General features: G+C 37.5%; 1 protein-coding gene across 2 annotated transcripts in view; it reads left to right on the top strand.

Annotated features, from left to right (window-relative positions):
* Positions 1 to 17389, top strand: part of THADA (THADA armadillo repeat containing) — a 329797-nt gene that overhangs the window by 10635 nt on the left and 301773 nt on the right. For both annotated transcript variants that reach the window (XM_041754451.1, XM_041754452.1), the window contains 7 exons: positions 2560 to 2747; positions 5719 to 5813; positions 7548 to 7768; positions 9310 to 10016; positions 12511 to 12662; positions 15719 to 15874; positions 16622 to 16744. In XM_041754451.1, the coding sequence (XP_041610385.1) occupies positions 2560 to 2747; positions 5719 to 5813; positions 7548 to 7768; positions 9310 to 10016; positions 12511 to 12662; positions 15719 to 15874; positions 16622 to 16744 (1642 nt within the window). The remainder of the gene's footprint in view (positions 1 to 2559; positions 2748 to 5718; positions 5814 to 7547; positions 7769 to 9309; positions 10017 to 12510; positions 12663 to 15718; positions 15875 to 16621; positions 16745 to 17389) is intronic.

Below are 17389 nucleotides of genomic sequence, written 5' to 3'. Positions count from 1 at the left end.
TTTACCTTTTTGGTTTCTGCCGAATCAGTTTTCTGTCTGCTTCCAAAATTTTATTGTTATTGTTTGTTTGTTGCTCTTCATATTTTGTCTTTTTATGTTTTCAATCCTGTGGCTGTTGGTTTACTGAGGTTCTGGGAGAGAATATAGGTAGTATCTGTGTGCTATTCTTTTTTTTTTTTTTTTTTTAATTAGTTTTTATTTTATTCCAGTGTGGTGGTTAACATACAGCATTATATTAGTGTCAGGTGTACAATAGAGTGATTCAACAATTCTATACATTACTCAGTGTTTGTCACAATAAATGTACTCACCTATTTATGCACCTATCCCCCTGCTACCTCCCCTCTGGAAACCATCTGTTCTCTATAGATAAGAGTCCTTTTTCATTTGTTTCTTTTTTTTTTTTTTTTACTTTGGTCATTTGTTTCTTAAATTCCACATATGAGTGAAATCATATGGTATTTGTCTTTCTCTGACTGCCTTACTTCATTTAGCATTATATCCTCTAGATCTATCCCTGTTGTTGCAAAAAGATTTCATTCTTTTGAAATTCTTTTGGCTGAATAATATTCCATTACACACACACAATACACACACCACATCTTCTTTATCCATTTATATATTTGTGGATACTTGGATTGCTTCCATATCTTGGCTATTGTTGCAGTAAACAGAGAGGTGCATATATCCTTTCAAATTAATGTTTTCATATATTTGGGTAAATATCCAATAGTGTGATTACTGGATCACATGGTAATTCTATTTTTAATTTTTTGAGGAATCTCCATGTTTTCTGCAGTAGTTGTACCAATTTGCATTTCTGCCAGGTATACAGTAGGGTTCCTTTTTCTCCACATCTTCACCAACACTTATTGTCTCTTGTGTTTTTTATTTTAGCCTCTGTGTGCCATCTTTAACATGGGGCCTCCCTTTCTCTTTCCAGTAGTGCCTTCTCTGTCTCTTTTTAGATTCTTCTTCTGTTAAATATGGGTTCTATTCTTTTTATTCTATTTGTTTTTACTGCTTAATACCATCTACTTCTGTGTATTCAGGATTCCCAGTACAAAAAATTTGTCATCTATATATTCAGGATTCCCAGATTTCTCACTCCAGGTTAGATCTCTTCTCTGAAGTGGTAGATTCATATAGTCATTTGCCTCTTGGACATCTCAACTTGGATGTTTTATAAGTGCATCAAATTCATTGTGTCTAAAAGAAAATTCACTGCCTTTTTCCTCCTACTTGCTGGTAACTTCTCTTCTTTCTGTTTCTTTGACTTTGCCTATTCTAAATATGTCACATAAATGGAATGCAATATTTGTTCTTTTGTGTGTTTTCAGGGTTAATCCATGTTGTAGCATGTATCAGAACTTTTTTTTGTCTGAATAACATTCCATTGTAATGTATGTACCACATTTTGCTTATCCATTCTTATGCTGATGTACATTTGGGTTGTTTCTACCTTTTGGCTAATATAAATAATGCTGCTATAAACATCGGTATGCAAATACCTGTTGGGGCCCTTCATTCAGTTCTTTTGGGTATATACCTAGAGCAGAATTAGTGGATCATAATTTTATGAGGGACTCAAACTGTTTTCCCTGACTTCTGTTTTAATGTCATCACTCTGTGTTCTGTTATGTTGAGAACAGACTGGGGATGGGGGCAAGGATAGAAGCTGGGAGACCAGTTAGGAGACCATTGCAGTAATCCAAGGGAGAGATGTGAGTGACTCAGACCAAGAGTAGCAGTGGAGGTGGTCTGATTCTGGATATATTTTGAAGGTAGGACCAGCAGGATTTTCTTACAGTGGAGTAGGGAAGGGAGAAGTCAAGGATGATAACAAAGTTTTTGTAGGGTAGAGATCTCAGCAAGTGGAACAGATTTGGAGTTGAAGATGAGTTCATGTAGTTTGAGATGTCTGTTGGACATTGAAATCAAGATATTGAGTAAGAAGTTGCATATATAAGTCTGGGATTAGAAAGAAGTTGAGGCTGGAGATAAAAATTTGGGAATTGTCAGCATACAGATTATAATTTAAAGTTTATACTTATATGAAATCAGCATCAAGGGAATGAAGTAACTGGACCAAAGAGGGAGAGTAAAGACTGAGTTGTGGAGAGCTGTAACATAAAGAGATTGGGGAAAAGTGGATGAACTAGCTGAGGTATATAGGAAGGAGCAGTGGTGAAGTGGGAGGAAATGGAGGAGAGCTTAGTGTCTTGGAAAACAAGTGAAGAAAGTGGATCAAGGTTGAGGGAGTGTTCAAGTTTAGAAATTGTGGCATTCATTTTACCTGTTATTTTTACTATAAAAGAAGAAATGAGATTAGTTGTTAGCAGAGAAGGAGGGATATTTTGAGGTAAGAGCGTTGAAAGTTTGCAATAAATGTCCATGTAATTGGAATGTTATGGGAGTGGAAGGGAGAGGTATAGATGTCTAACATAATCTAAAACAAATTTTGGCCCTTTGACTGAGGAATATTTCTTTTGCAGAGGGATAGAAATGGTGGCATTTTCATGTGACTTCTTTTGGAATAACGTCTTTTTTTCATTATAGAAAATTTGCTGGAAATCGTATAGTTCAGACACAGTTGATGAATGACTTACTGGTAGGCACTAGAGTTTCAGTGATGTTGGTGCAGAAAATACAAGACATTCAGAGAATTCATTTGAAGACTTCCAATTCTCCCACATGGCAAAGTATGTGTGGATTGCTGAGTATTTTCACCAAGTTTTTAAGTGATGGTAAGTAGAAGACCATAAAAATGATGATTATAATTGAGTGTCACTCAGCTTTTGCTAATAATGGTATGAAATGTTTGATACTTACCTGAGATGGAGAACTTCTTTTCCCCCAGCTCCTTAAAATGGGGAAAGGCCCTGGGTTATAAGGTTTTTTAATGCTTTTTCTTTCAAATGTACCAATTCTGCAAGGAATAATGTTGAAGGACTTTTCTAAATGTGTGTGTTTTGTAAAAAACGAAAACCTAACAGTCTTAGGGTTGAAAAACCCCAGACTTTAAAGGGCAAAAGAAAGTTCTCAATAAGAAGAGTCCGTACTTGGAAGGAAGGTCTGGAAAGGTGAACATAAACCATACAGTTCTCCTTAGGAGCAGGCTTCATCCTCAAGTAATGACAGTAGTCCTTGTGGGGGTGGTCATCATTCCCCCTTATATGTCTCATGTGTTACTTCTATTCATGTGATCTGTGTTATCGGGAAGCCAAATAGTAAATGAGAGGAAGTCCCTCTTTCTAAAAGCATTTCAAACTATAAATTAAAATGGCATTACCATTTTGTAACCTGATGAATTGATGTAGGCATTAAGCATCAGCAACTACTAACATTAAAGAACAGACAGCCAGACAGCATGTGCCCTTTTAGAGTCTTGCTTTTACCACCTATACACTCTTTGCAAAGGGGCTGAGCTTGAGACTGATCTTTAGGTCACCTGCCAATTTACAGGAATTACAGAAGACAGAAGAATATGCTGAACTGCATTAGGACAAAGCAGACCCACATCCAGACTGTGGGAAACTGCAGATCAAGGCCAGAGCTCTTGAGTAGAGAAATTGTAATGAAATGAAAGGGGTGGAGAGGGCACCTGTAGATTGAAAGGCACTTAAAAGGTATATCAGATTTTTGAAAAATGGACAGGATTAAACTGTAGTGTCTAGGGATGCACATTTGATTAATAAAACCATTTAAAAATCAGAAAGCCATTACTTTGCAAGTCACGATAATGCTTACTCAGGGTGAGAAAAGGGTTTATGTTTGGGAAGAGACATATGGATGAGCCTTATGGGTTGGGTGCCTGAGTTCGATTTTTCACCTTGGATGCTGGGTACAAGGGTGTTCACTTTCAAATAATTTGTTAAGCTACACAATTGTTGTGGCTATTTTCCTGTATCAGTGTGTTACATTACAATATGATTAATGGAAAAATGATACTTAACACATGAGTATTTATAAAAAGTTAATTACATTTTTACCCTTTACCTCACGTTCTATATGGTCATATATGCATAAATATTAACTTAATTAAAAAATAAATGGTATTGATTTAGAACTTTTGTTGATAAAGAGCAGTAATTCACTCTGGTTTTGCTAGTCTAATGGGAAAAAATAGTACCTCATTGTTTATATGTTTTGAGTCCTAGTAACTAGTAAAAGTGCTAGATATATTGTCAAAATAGCATTATTTATTCATTTATTTATTTTGGCTAGGATCTCAGGTAGTTATAAAAGGAAAGGAGGGGCACCTGGGTGGCTCAGATCGATTAAGCAACTGCATTTGGCTCAGGTCATGATCCCAGAGTCCTGGGATCAAGCCTCAAATGGGACTCCCTGCTCACCTGAGAGCCTGCTTCTCCCTCTCCTTCGGCCTGTTCCCCGTGCTTGTGCATGCTCTCTTTCAAATAAATAAAACCTTACAAAAAAAATGAAAGTGTTATTCTAAGATACAATTTACAGATCTGTTTTAAAAGAGGACATTGTTATCTTAAAAAAAAAAAAACACAACTGATAAAATACAGAGAAGACCTGATTTTAATATGAGGCGGCCTCTTTTCTGGGTGGTTGAGGGGCCTATCCACTGCTGTTCTTCCCCAAGGTTTTAAAGCTTCATCTGTCAGTAAAATGTTTGGCTGCAAGTAACAGAAAACCAAATTTCAGAGACTTAAGCAAATGTGCCTCCCCTCACCCCCACATAACATGAAGTTCAGAGGCAGATGATCCCAAACTGCTGTATGCAGTCTAGGACCTAAACATTTCTGCCTTTCTATTCAGCTATCTTCAGCATGTTGGCTTTCACTCCCATGTTTGTACCTTGTGGCTGCCATTTGACTGCTGTAGTTCTGGAATTATGACTATGTGTAAGGCAGGAAGGAAGGCCAGTTGCATCTTTACCTTTAATCAGGAGAAACAAAAATACCCAAGTACCTACTTACATCCCATTGGCCTGAACCCTCATGGCTACCTTTAGTTGCAGGGAAGATTGAGGAAGCAAGTATACTGTCTTTGGCTGAGCACATTGGTGCCCCAATCAAAGTCACAGTTCTGTTAGCAGGGATAAATGGCAGAATGGATGTTTATTAGGTAGTTTATGGTAGGTATTTATGATTCTTAGCTCAGGTTGAATAATTCACCATATTTGGTAAACTTTCTCACAAACCAGAGGCTGATAGAAAACAAAGAGAAGATAGCAAGCCAAGATTGGCTGCATTGGGTACAGTGCCAGTGATAGCAAAATTTGCAGTTAGCACTTATCCAGGCTCTTTACACAAGCCCTGAAATCACGTTAAAAAAAAAGTAGTATATGTGGGAGTTGGGATGGAGAGGCTGATCAGTGTAGAGGAGACAAATGGTGTTGCTCCTAGATGTGCTGGGGGGAGAGGAAGAGTGAGTGGTTGTTAAGAGGAGAGAGGAAAGAATCACATTTATTTATAAGTATTTATGTGCTGGCCGTAAAGCCTTATGTTAATTATGCATTTAAACATTATAATAATGGTCAGATAGGAGTTACATTTTTTCATTTTACAGAAGAGAAAGCTGGGCTCCTAGGAGGGTAAATAACTTGCCCAAGGTCTACTCAACCTAGGAAGCGGTCATGCTAGAAATTGTACCCAGGACTGTCTGACTCTGTGCTATGTGCTTTTTCCACTGGACCAAAATATCCATTGTCATTTAATACCTGCTCTCTACTTTTTTGCCATATAGATGACCTCTTACAGACAATTCAGAGTACGTCTGGATTAGCTGTTATTCTTTTTATTAAGGCTATGTTTCATCCACCTGAGAAGATTCCTGATTTGGTGAGTGCATCTCCTTTGGAGAATTGTGCTTTATTTATTGAATTAAACACATGTTTTAAAGATATTTTTAGGGCCAACCCCAGGTGGCTCAGTGGTTTAGCACTGCTTTCTGCCCAGGGTGTGATCCTGGAGACCCAGGATAAGTCCCACGTCGGGCTCCCTGTGTGGAGCCAGCTTCTTCCTCTGCCTGTGTCTCTGCCTCTCTCTGTGTGTCTGTCATGAATAAAGAAATAAAATCTTAAAAAAATAATAAATAAAAAAAATAAATAAAAATATTTTTAGAGCAGCCCGGGTGGCTTAGTGGTTTAGCGCCACCGTCAGCCCAGGGCATGATTTGGGATCGAGTCCCACGTCAGGCTCCTTGCACAGAGCCTGCTTCTCCCTATGCCTGTGTCTCTGCCTCTCTCTCTCTCTCTCTCTCTCTCTCTGTGTGTGTGTCTCTCATGAATAAATAAACAAAACTTAAAAAATAAATAAATAAATAAATAAATAAATAAAATATTTTTAAAGAAGTGGATTAAAAATTTCTACATAAAATCCTTCTGATGATCTTTTTCTTTTACAATAAGAGACAATCCAAAAATGCAGAAAAAGCAGAAGACGATAGCAATCACCTATAAATTCATCTCACAAAGATAATCACTATCAATGTCTTTTGGGGTATATCCTTTTAGTTTGTTTCTTGTACTGTTGGTTCAATTCCGTCTCTCAGTATTATAAAAGATAGTTATATTAAAGTTATGCAGAGATTAATGTATAGATAGAAGAAGTCATTACTTTTTGATAAATATGTCCTTTTTATTAGGAATAACCCAGGGACGCCTGGGTGGCTTAGTCAATTAAGCATCCAACTCTTGATTTCAGCTTAAATCTTGATCTCAGGGTCATGAATCTTCAAGCCCCGTGTTGGGTTTCATGTAGGCATGGAGCCTATTTAGAGAAAAAAAACAATAATCCAAATATTGTACTTTATTATTTATTTATTAATTTATCAAAGATTTATTTAATTTAAAGAGAGAGAAGGAACAGGAGGAGCAGAGGAAGAGAGAGAGAGAGAATCCTAAGTGGGCTCAGCGCTGAGCATGGAGCCTGACACCAGACTGGATCCCACAACCCTGAGATCATGACAACCCTGAGATCATGACCTGAACTGAAACCAGGAGTTGGATGCTCAGCTGACTGTGTCACCCAGGCCTCCCCTGACCCCCAAATATTATACTTTTGATGAGAAGTATGTTAGAATCATTTTTTCTGTGCATTTGGTTAGATGGAAAGTATAATTGATAATCTGGGCTAGAATTCTTGTATTCAGTACTAGTAGATTTATTCTCCCTTACTATGTTATCTAGAAACTTATTTTAGTTATTTACCTGACTTTATACAAAATAGATGTATACTTTACTATGAGATCACACAAAGTATTTACCGCTGAATAAAATTTAGCAATCTGATTTCTAAAATCACATCTAAAAAGCATTAGTTAAGTTCATCCACCTGCAGGTGGCGATACGTTTTGCTCTACAAATACATTCAGCCCAGCAGAATTGTTCACGTGCTTAGATTTAATTTTTTTCCCTTTTGATAAAATAATTTTAACGCTTGTGGCTTCTCATCTTTAGGTTCAGTTATTTTCCCCAGTAAGTTTCAGGGGAAAGGGATTTTTGGATTTACATTTTGAAATATCTGAGACGTTTTAGAGGCTTTATAAATGTTAGCTCTGTTATGTTTTTCCAGATTAGCAGTTTGCTTCTCCATTCAGTGGACTGCACCAGCATTCCCGACTGGTTTTTGAACTGCTGCAGGAGCCTTTGTTGTACTGATGTCTCGCAGTCAACCCTCTTATTCCTGTGTCAGGGGACACTCACCATGTTGGACTGGCAGAATGGGAGTATGGGCCTGAGCGGGGAGGCCCTGCTCCTGAATATTGTACATATTTTGTTCACCTTGAGTTCACAGTGAGTTTTCATGCTACTGTCTCATATTTTGTTTTGTCAGACATTTAAAAGACAGCTGAACAGTAGCATACTTAGTAATTCAATGAAAACTGCTCAGGATAATGCTGAATTAAAAGGGAGATAATGAAGTGAGTATGAAGTAGAGAAAATGCGATGATGAGGGGGGAGAGAGTTATAGGTATTATTGATACAAGTGAACCTGTACTGAACATTTCTAATGTTAACATTAACAGTCTCTAATGCTTGCATTTTGGAGTTTATGAACAACATCAACATAAGTAATTCAGTATGAGCCTCATGTGTTTGGTAGATGGAATAGGAAATCTATTATGTCGAGTGTGGAAAGTGAAGTTAGAAAAGTAAATGTTAAAACTTAAGTGTATTGCTATAAGCACCTGAGGCAGAACTGTAACCAGCTCTTTTCGATTTCATGGGATTGTGTTTTGTGTTTTTTTTCCGGTGTTTTATTCATGATGCCTGAAAGTGATCATGTAGTTAAAATGTTAAACCATAGGTACAGCTTGATAGTAATTTACATGTAGGTAAAGGACAAAAGGTACCCTGTTCTAAAATAATTCTTACATGTTTTTCAGTTTATATAGGAAAATTATGCATATTTCAAAAGAATATAAAAATTATTGTTACTATTATTTTTAGACAAGGAATGGGGTGGGTAGAAGGAAAAGGAGAGAGAATCTTTTTTTTTTTTTTTTTTTTTTTAAGATTTTATCTATTTATTCATGATAGACATAGGGGGAGAGAGAGGCAGAGACACAGGCAGAGGGAGAAGCAGGCTCCATGCAGGGAGCCTGATGCGGGACTTGATCCCGGAACTCCAGGATCGCGCCCTGGGCCAAAGGCAGGCGCTAAACCACTGAGCCACCCAGGGATCCCCAAGGAGAGAGAATCTTAAGCAGGCTCCACACCCAGCGCAGATCCCGATGTGGGGCTTGATCTCATGACCCTGAGATCATGACCTGAGCTGAAACGAAGAGTCCATCGCTTAACCAGCTGAGCCACCCAGGTGCCCCTCTTGGTATATTTTAAAACACATGGAACCTGATCAAAATCAAAATAATGAACATTTCCATCACCCAAAAGTTTTCTTGTGTCCTTTTTGGATTATTTCTATAAGATAAAAAGATTCACTAATAAATTTGAGATCTGTTTTGGCATTGTTTGTAATTTTTTGTTGTAAATTTAATAATTATTGAATTTTCTGATCATTCTTTATCTTTTATATTTTTAAAGTCTAGATGATTATAAAATGAGAATTCTGGGTGCTTGAGTGGCTCAGTCAGTTAGGTATCTTTGTTCGGCTCAGGTCATGATCCCAGGATCCTGGGATTGAGCTCTGCATCAGACTCCCAGCTCAGCAGGGAGACTGCTTCTCCCTTTCCCTCTGCCTGCTGCTCCCCCCTGCTTGTGCTCTCTGTCTCTCTCTGTCAAATAGATAAATAAAATCTTTATAAATAAATAAATAAATAAATAAAGTTTCTGCTACTAATCAGTTGATAATAACATGACTCATTTTTCTTCAGGATCAAGGAATCAACTCTGGAATTGTTTCTGTCTAGAATTTTGGCATCCTGGACTAACTCAGCCATACATGTCCTTAAATCAAGTTCCCCAAGCCTAAAGAACAGTCTGAATGGGAAATCAAGTGTAGTTGGGAGACTTTTGGAATATGTGTATACCCACTGGGAGCATCCACTGGATGCTTTGAGACACCAAACCAAAATTATATTCAGAAATATTCTCCAAATGCACCAGCTCACTAAAGAAAAGTCAAACTCAGAAGTGTCAGGTTTGGCTGCCGATCATTTCATCTGTGATTTGACTGAAGGTCTTCTGCGATTGGAATGGCATGTTAAAGGGAAGTACATGTGCCTTGGTTGTTTAGTAGATTACATAGGAATTGGACATATTTTGGCTCTAGCTAAAACTATTCCATCACAAATCTTAGAGGTGATGGGAGACCAGTCATTGGTACCTTATGCAAGTGACCTCTTGGAAACCATGTTCAGAAGTCACAAGAATCATTTGAAGTCCCAGGCTCTTGACAGTACCTGGATTGATGAGTGGCATGAGACTTGGGTTTCTCCTCTCCTTTTTATACTATGTGAAGGAAATTTGGATCAAAAATCTTATGTGATTGATTATTACTTGCCAAAATTATTGAATTGCAGTCCTGAAAGCTTAAGCTACATGGTAAAGATTCTTCAAACTTCTGCTGATGCTAAAACTGGTAAGAAAATGAATCATTCTTTTAGTAATTTCTAGTTAGGATGTTTAAGGGTAGGTACCTAGGCAGATGTGGACCATATTCAAATATAAATACTACCACTTCTGTAAAAAGTGAAAGAGGGTTTTAACAATAGAGATTTCAGATTGAAACTAATGTTCCTGTCAAGAGCAGAATAAAGTTTTTTGGCTGATGTCATTTCTATAAGCTAAGGATTGATTCCAGCTATGATTATAAGGTTCCCTTTATTACTAGTTTTAATTCATTTACCTAGTTCTTATTTGTTCAGTTGTCAGACTGGAATAAAAGTTTGAGTGTTTTATAGAAGTTGCTAAGTGATCAAAACAGTAATTAAAAATTGTTTTAGGCAAGGATAAAGACAAGTAAAAACTAGAGTAGCAAATTTTTGTCTCTGGGAAAGAGACAAAAAATGTAGATGTATTAACCTAAGAAACAACTCTTTATAGTCATTTAGAATAGGGGTAAAGATGCCACTGAAACTTAGTAGCACTGAAGGAATCACTGCATTAAAGCATAATTCAATAATTAATATATAAAGGATGATCCTGACTTATGTGAATCTTAAAATGACTGTATTCTGCTTAACAAAATAGGAATATGGTACCCTACATCACAATTTAAGAATATTTACAGCAAGGGGCACCTGGGTGGCTCAGTTGGTTAAATCTGACTCTTGATTTCAGCTCAGGTCATGATCTCTGGGTTGTGAGATCGAGCCCTGCATCAGGCTCTGTGCTGAGTGCAGAGTCTCCTTAAGATTATCTCTTTGTCTCCCTCTGCCCCTTCCCCAACCCATGTGCACACAGGTACTCTCTTTCTCTCAAAAAAAAAAAAAAAAAAATTTACAATTAAAAATAACTTAAAGGGATCCCTGGGTGGCGCAGCGGTTTAGCGCCTGCCTTTGGCCCAGGGCGTGATCCTGGAGACCCGGGATCGAATCCCACGTCGGGCTCCCGGTGCATGGAGCCTGCTTCTCCCTCTGCCTGTCTCTGCCTCTCTCTCTCTCTCTCTCTGTGTGACTATCATAAATAAATAAAAAATTAAAAAAAAAAAGAATTAAAAATAACTTAAAACTTTCAATACTTCAAAGAGTAACCATGAGATAGCTGGAAAAATCTGATTCCTGTACATAAAAATAAGCCATTATTTGTAGTTGGTTTCTTTTTCATTGTAGTTTTTAACAATAATCGTTCTTAGCTTGGGATGCCTGGATGGCTCAGTGGTTGAACGTCTGCCTTTGGCTCGGGGCGTGATTCCAGAGTCCCGAGGATTAAGTCCCGCATCGGACTCCCTGCATGGAGCCTGCTTCTCCCTCTCCCTGTGTCTCTGCCTCTCTCTCTCTCTTTCTTTCTGTGTCTCTCATAAATAAATAAAATCTTAAAAAAAAAAAGATTTTATTTTGTTTTTCATGAGAGACACAGAGAAAGGGGCAGAGACACAGGCAGAGGGAGAAGCAGGCTCTATGCAGGGAGCCCGACGTGGGACTTGATCCCAGGTCTCCAGAATCAACCCTGGGCTGAAGGCGGTGCTAAACCGCTGAGCCACCTGGGCTGCCCACAAAATAAAATCTTTTAAAAAAAAATTGTTCTTGCCTTTTTGAGAAGCCATCTAAAATTGAAGATTCATGAATCTGTTCTCAAGGCAGTCTCTTTTTTTTTTTAAAGATTTTATTTATTTATTAGAGAGAGAGGCAGATAATGAGAGAGAGCATGAGTGGGGAGGAGAGGGAGAAGCAGGCTCCCTGCTAAAGGCAAGGAACCCAACACACGGCTCTATCCCAGGACCTGGGCATCATGACCTGAGCCAAAGGCAGATGCTTAACTGACTGAGCCACCTACATATCCTAAGCAGTCTCTGTTTTTATATCAGTGTTCCCTTTGAGCCAGCGTTCCCTGTCCTGTTAGTAAAGGCTGATGTCCTAGCCTTCAAAAGCATCAGGTTCCTTGTAATCCTCCTTTTTATCTTTTTTACTAGGGAGAAATAATAACTCCAAGATATACAGAGAGGTTTAGTATTTATTTTTAGAGAAATACTTATATTTAGCCACTAAACACTAAAGTGTTTTTCCTGATTTTGGCTGAAAATCATTTTAGTTATTCTTACTGTTTTTTTTTTTTTTTTTTTTTTTATTCTTACTGTTTTAAATATTTCTCTGCCTGACCTTTCCCCCGCTGAATCATTTCCTGGCTCGTTTCTAAGTGTCAAGGAAAAGATTTAAATAGCAAAAAATAATGATTTCTTTAACCTTAGGGGATTCTGCTTTCTTGAAATTATTGACACAAGAACTATTAAATCCTTTTCAGCAATGGTTATTTTATAATAGAAACTTTAATTTGTGTTAGAATTTAAAAGATGATTTTTATTTCTTAAAATACAATGTTAGTTGCAAAATGAAAATTATAACAGTTGTTACATAGCACAGTAGTTGTCTTTGTTACTGTGCTGTTGAGACAAGAACAGTCTTTTCCATCCTTAGGGTCTTATAACAGTAGAGGGGCTCTGGGAGCTTTGATGGCATGTCTGCGAACGGCTAGAGCTCATGGACATCTTCAGTCTGCAACTGATACCTGGAGGAACCTTGTGTCCAGTGCAAGAATAAAACAAGGCTTAATTCATCAGCACTGCCAAGTAAGTAAAATACCTGGACATTTTATACATACAGTAGAGTTAGCAGTATAATATAGAGGCCCCTATGTCAAGGTCAGCACTGTTTTAAGGGTCCATAAGGATGATGAATGGAAAATGAAAAATGTAGACCTTGTATTTGGGCTATTTCAATTTTAGTTGAAGGAATAAGAAAACCTACATAAAACAACTGGAAACCCTTAGAAGTCAATATAGATATAAGTGCGCCTTTATGCATATGGACTTGGGGGCTCAGAACTGAGTAGGTAGTGGTTGATTAGGAATGTATTAAATGTGATTAAAGGAGAGGAGACATTGGAGCAGCACACAGAATGAGAGAACACTACTGATAAATGAATTCAGTACAGTAGCAGGGTGGAAAATCAATGTACAGAATTCTGTTGCTTACCTATACACTAATAATGAAGCAGCAGAGATGAAAGATCTCTACTCCAAAAACAATAAAACATTGATGAAAGGAATTCAAGACAATGCAAAGAAATGGAAAGATATTTCATGCTCATGGGTTGGAAGAACAAATATTGTTAAAATGTCTATACTACTCAAACCAATCTACACATTTAGTGCAGTCCCTATCAAAATACCAATGGCTTTTCTCACAGAAGTAGAAAAAACAATCCTAAAATTTGTATGGAGCCCACAAAAGACCTCAAATAGTCAAAGTGATCTTGAAAAAGAAGAACAAAACTGGAGGCATCACAATTCTACATTTCAAGTTATATTATCGTGTGGTATTAATTAAAACAGTATGGTGCTGGCAGAAAAATAGACACATAGGTCAATGGGATAGAATGGAAAATCCAGAAATAAACCCACAATTATATGATCAATTCATCTTTGGCAAAGGAGGGTTGAATATACAGTGGGAAAAAGGCAAGTGTCTTCAACAAATGGTGCTGGGGAAACTGGACAGCCACAAGCAAAAGAATGAAACTGGACCACTTTCTTTCACCTTACATAAAAGTAAACTACAAAATGGATTAAAAAAATGGATTAAAGACCTAAATGTAAGACCTAAATCCATAAAAATACTTGAAGAACAGGCAGTAATCTCTCTGACATAACTGGTAGCAACATTTTTCTAGATATGCTTCCTGAGGCAAGGGAAACAAGAGCAAAAATAAACTGTTGGGACTACATCAAAATAAAAAGCTTCTGTACACCAAAGGAAATAATCAAGAAAACTAAAAGGCAGCCTACTGAATGGGAGAAGATATTTGCAAATAACATATCCAATAAAGGGATAGTATTCCAAAATATATAGAGAACTGATATAACTCAATATCCAAAAAAACAATCTGATTAAAATTGGGCAGAAGACATGAACAGACATTTCTCCAAGGAACACAGCTAGATGGCCAACAGACATGAAAAGATGCTCACCATTACTCATCACATCAGGGAAATGCAGATCAAAACTATAATGACCTATCACCTCATACCTGTCAGAATGGCTAAAATCAAAACCATAAGAAACAAGTGTTGGAGAGGATGAAAATAAAAAGGAACCCTTGTGAGCTGTTGGTAGGATTGCACTAGTGCAGCCAATGTGGAAAACACAGAGGTTCCACAAAATATTAAAAATAGAATTACCCTATGATCCAGCTATTTACACTATTATTTACCCCCCAAAATTCAAAAACACTCATTCAAAGGGTACACACACCCCTATGTTTATTGCAACATTATATATAATAGCCAAACTATGGAAGCAGCTGTAGGGTCCATGGATAGATGAATGGATAAAGAGGAGGTGGTATGTATATGTACATACATATATACATACACACACACAGTGGAACATTACTCAGCCATAAAAATGAAATCTTGCCATTTGCAACAACATGTATAGAGCTAGAGAGGCAGCCCTGGTGGTGCAGCACTTTGACGCCACCTGCAGCCTGGGGTGTGATCCTGGAGACCCTGGATCGAGTCCCACATCGAGCTCCCTGCATGGAGCCTGCTTTTTCCTCCGTGTCTCTGCCTCTCTCTCTGTGTCTAGAATAAATAAATAAAATCTTAAAAAAAAAAAAAAAAAGTATAGAGCTAGAGAGTATGATGCTAAGCAGACTAAGTTAGAAAAAGACAAATACCATGTGATCTCACTCATGTGTGATTTAAGAAATAAAAAGGGACGCCTGGGTGGCTCAGTGGTTGAGTGTCTGCCTTCAACTCACGGTCGTGATCCCAGGGTCCTGGGATCGAGGCTCACATCAGGCTTCCCGCAGGGAGACTGCTTCTCCCTCTGCCTATGTCTCTGCCTCTCTCTCTGTGTCTCTCATGAATATATAAATAAAATCTTAAAAAAAAAAAAAAAAAAGCAAAGGAAAAAAAGACAAATGAAGAAACAGACCCTTAACTATAGAGAACAAACAGATGGTTACCAGAGGGGGAGGTGGTTGGGGGGAAGGGGAAAATAGGGGATAAGAATTAAAAAGTACTATTGTAATGATGAAGAAAAAATAAATAAAATGACTTTAAAAACAAACAAATGAAAACCCCAAATGGGAGAATATAAAACAAGGTCTGGAGGATAATTCAGGATGTTGTTTGGTGGGAGTAGAGAGGCCTCCAATGCTAGGTTGAAGACTTCAGATTTCATTCAGTTGATAACTGGACACAAGCTATTCTGCATTCTGCAAGGAAGTAGAATTAATGGCAACAGAGATGAGTTTCCAGTGTGAGAGCAAAAAGAAACCAGGAGACTGTTTAGATGTGTATGACAGTGACCTAAGAGTGAGATGATGAGGTCCTGAGGTAAAGTAGAGAAAAAAGAATGAACTTGAGCATTACCATGGAATAAGAATTTTTAAGATTGTTGACTTACAAATACCCAGTTTACACATTTAATAAAATAATTCTGTATCATGTAACCCCAGGATCTTTGGGATTAGGGAACTTTTCTGAAGTATACATGGCTAAACTGAGGTTTACTGGTTTTTCCTCCTTTGGTAGCTTTTGTAAATAAACATGTCAAATGGTTTACAATTTGCCTATTTCATTGAAAAATTAACATTTTATTGCTTGATGTGTTTTAGGTACGGATAGATACCTTAGGCTTGCTTTGTGAGAGTAATCGAAGTACAGAAATCGTTTCCACAGAAGAAATGCAGTGGATTCAATTCTTTATCACCTACAATCTTAACAGTCAGTCCCCAGGAGTCCGACAACAGATTTGTTCTCTTCTTAAAAAGGTAGAATTTCTCATCAGAAAATGCAGGATAGTGGTGAACTCTGCTCTGCAAATCAATTTTGAAAAGAGCTAAAAAAAAAAAAAAAAAAAGAAAAAGAGCTAAGATTTTGGGAGAGTATAGGAATAATGATCGTGGGATTGGACTGCCACATTCCTTCATGGCCTTTCTGTGAACCATTCTATGATTCCCATAAAGTTTACATTTGAGATTCAAGCCTAGGGTATAAAGTCCTTTCATTCTGGTGTAAAATAAATTGAACTTGAACTTTTTTTTTTTTTTTTCTGAAAGAAAAAAATGTAATGATGGATCTTTCATATTTCAAGAAAACTTTGATGAGAGAAGGAAAGATGCCCTTGTAGTTTTAGCATTTAAGGGTCTCATGAAATGGTCATTGTAAGATTAATTCAACTCAAATTAATCACATGGCCTCATTTACAGGATGAAGAATTTGGAGAGAATAGGAGTGAGTATATCTCTAGCTTCATGCCAACCTAAAGGAAATAGAACCATGATTTAATGACTGTATTCTGGTTTGCAGTAATATTTTGTTTTTGATTTTTAAAAATATATGTTAATTTTCTGTCAGAGAAACTGTATAAATATTAAGAGTTTAGAAACCAGTACTCTCCTTGCCTGAAGCTCTAGTCTAAAGAATTTAGAAAATTTCTCCTTTGCTTTTTTTTTTTTTAGGCGGACAGTGAAGATTAATATGGCTTACATATGCTTCATTTTTCTTTTTCTCAAAAGTTGTTCTGTAGGATACAGGAAAGTTCTCAGGTGCTTTATAAACAGGAGCAAAGTAGATCCAAACATGAGCCAGAGAATGAGTTAACCAAACAGCACCCTTCTGTTTCTTTACAACAGTATAAGGTAGGTGATCTATTTCTAGCCATACGAATATTTAAGAAGCATAGGACAATTGTGAATAAACAATAGAGGGAAATAAATGGAAGTCTTGTAGTGAATGGTGTTTCTGTGCTTTTTTCCTTCAAGCTGAGTTTTACATATTCCTTCTTGTGCTTTGGTACTTCTCTTGAGGTATCCTGAGCTGCAGAATTGGTGCTGGACTTAAGGCCTGTTTCAGAATAACAAGAATGGGTTAACCTCAGTTGTTCACAGCTTCCTGTGGGCCACATTAATTTAGTACTTTAACAAAAAGGTACTTGCTGGCCCTGAACTCCTCCACCCCTCCTCAGAGTGGAAGATTGCTGTATCTGGGCCTGCTTCCCCTTTAGACTAATATGACTTATAGTGGCTTGATATTGGTGCCTCCTGGTCTGTGGTCCAGTGATGCAGGTTCCTGTCCATCCCATTTTGGAGAAGAGTAAGGGTAGGTTTCGGGGCACTGTATTAATGGGATGGATGTGGCACCAGTCTGGGGCCAGAGCTCAAGTTGACAGCCTTCCATTTCTGTCCATCAGAACAGAATGAGTTTTTCACTGGTTTCTTAATCCAGACCTAGCCTCTCAGAAGCAGAAATCTTACTGTCTTCTAAGACTCAGATAGTGAACAGAG

This window comes from Vulpes lagopus, chromosome 5 (genome assembly GCF_018345385.1).
Source record: "Vulpes lagopus strain Blue_001 chromosome 5, ASM1834538v1, whole genome shotgun sequence".
NCBI lineage: Eukaryota > Metazoa > Chordata > Mammalia > Carnivora > Canidae > Vulpes > Vulpes lagopus.
The sequence above is the reverse complement of the archived record's forward strand: the minus strand, read 5'-3'. Positions and strand labels throughout refer to the sequence as shown.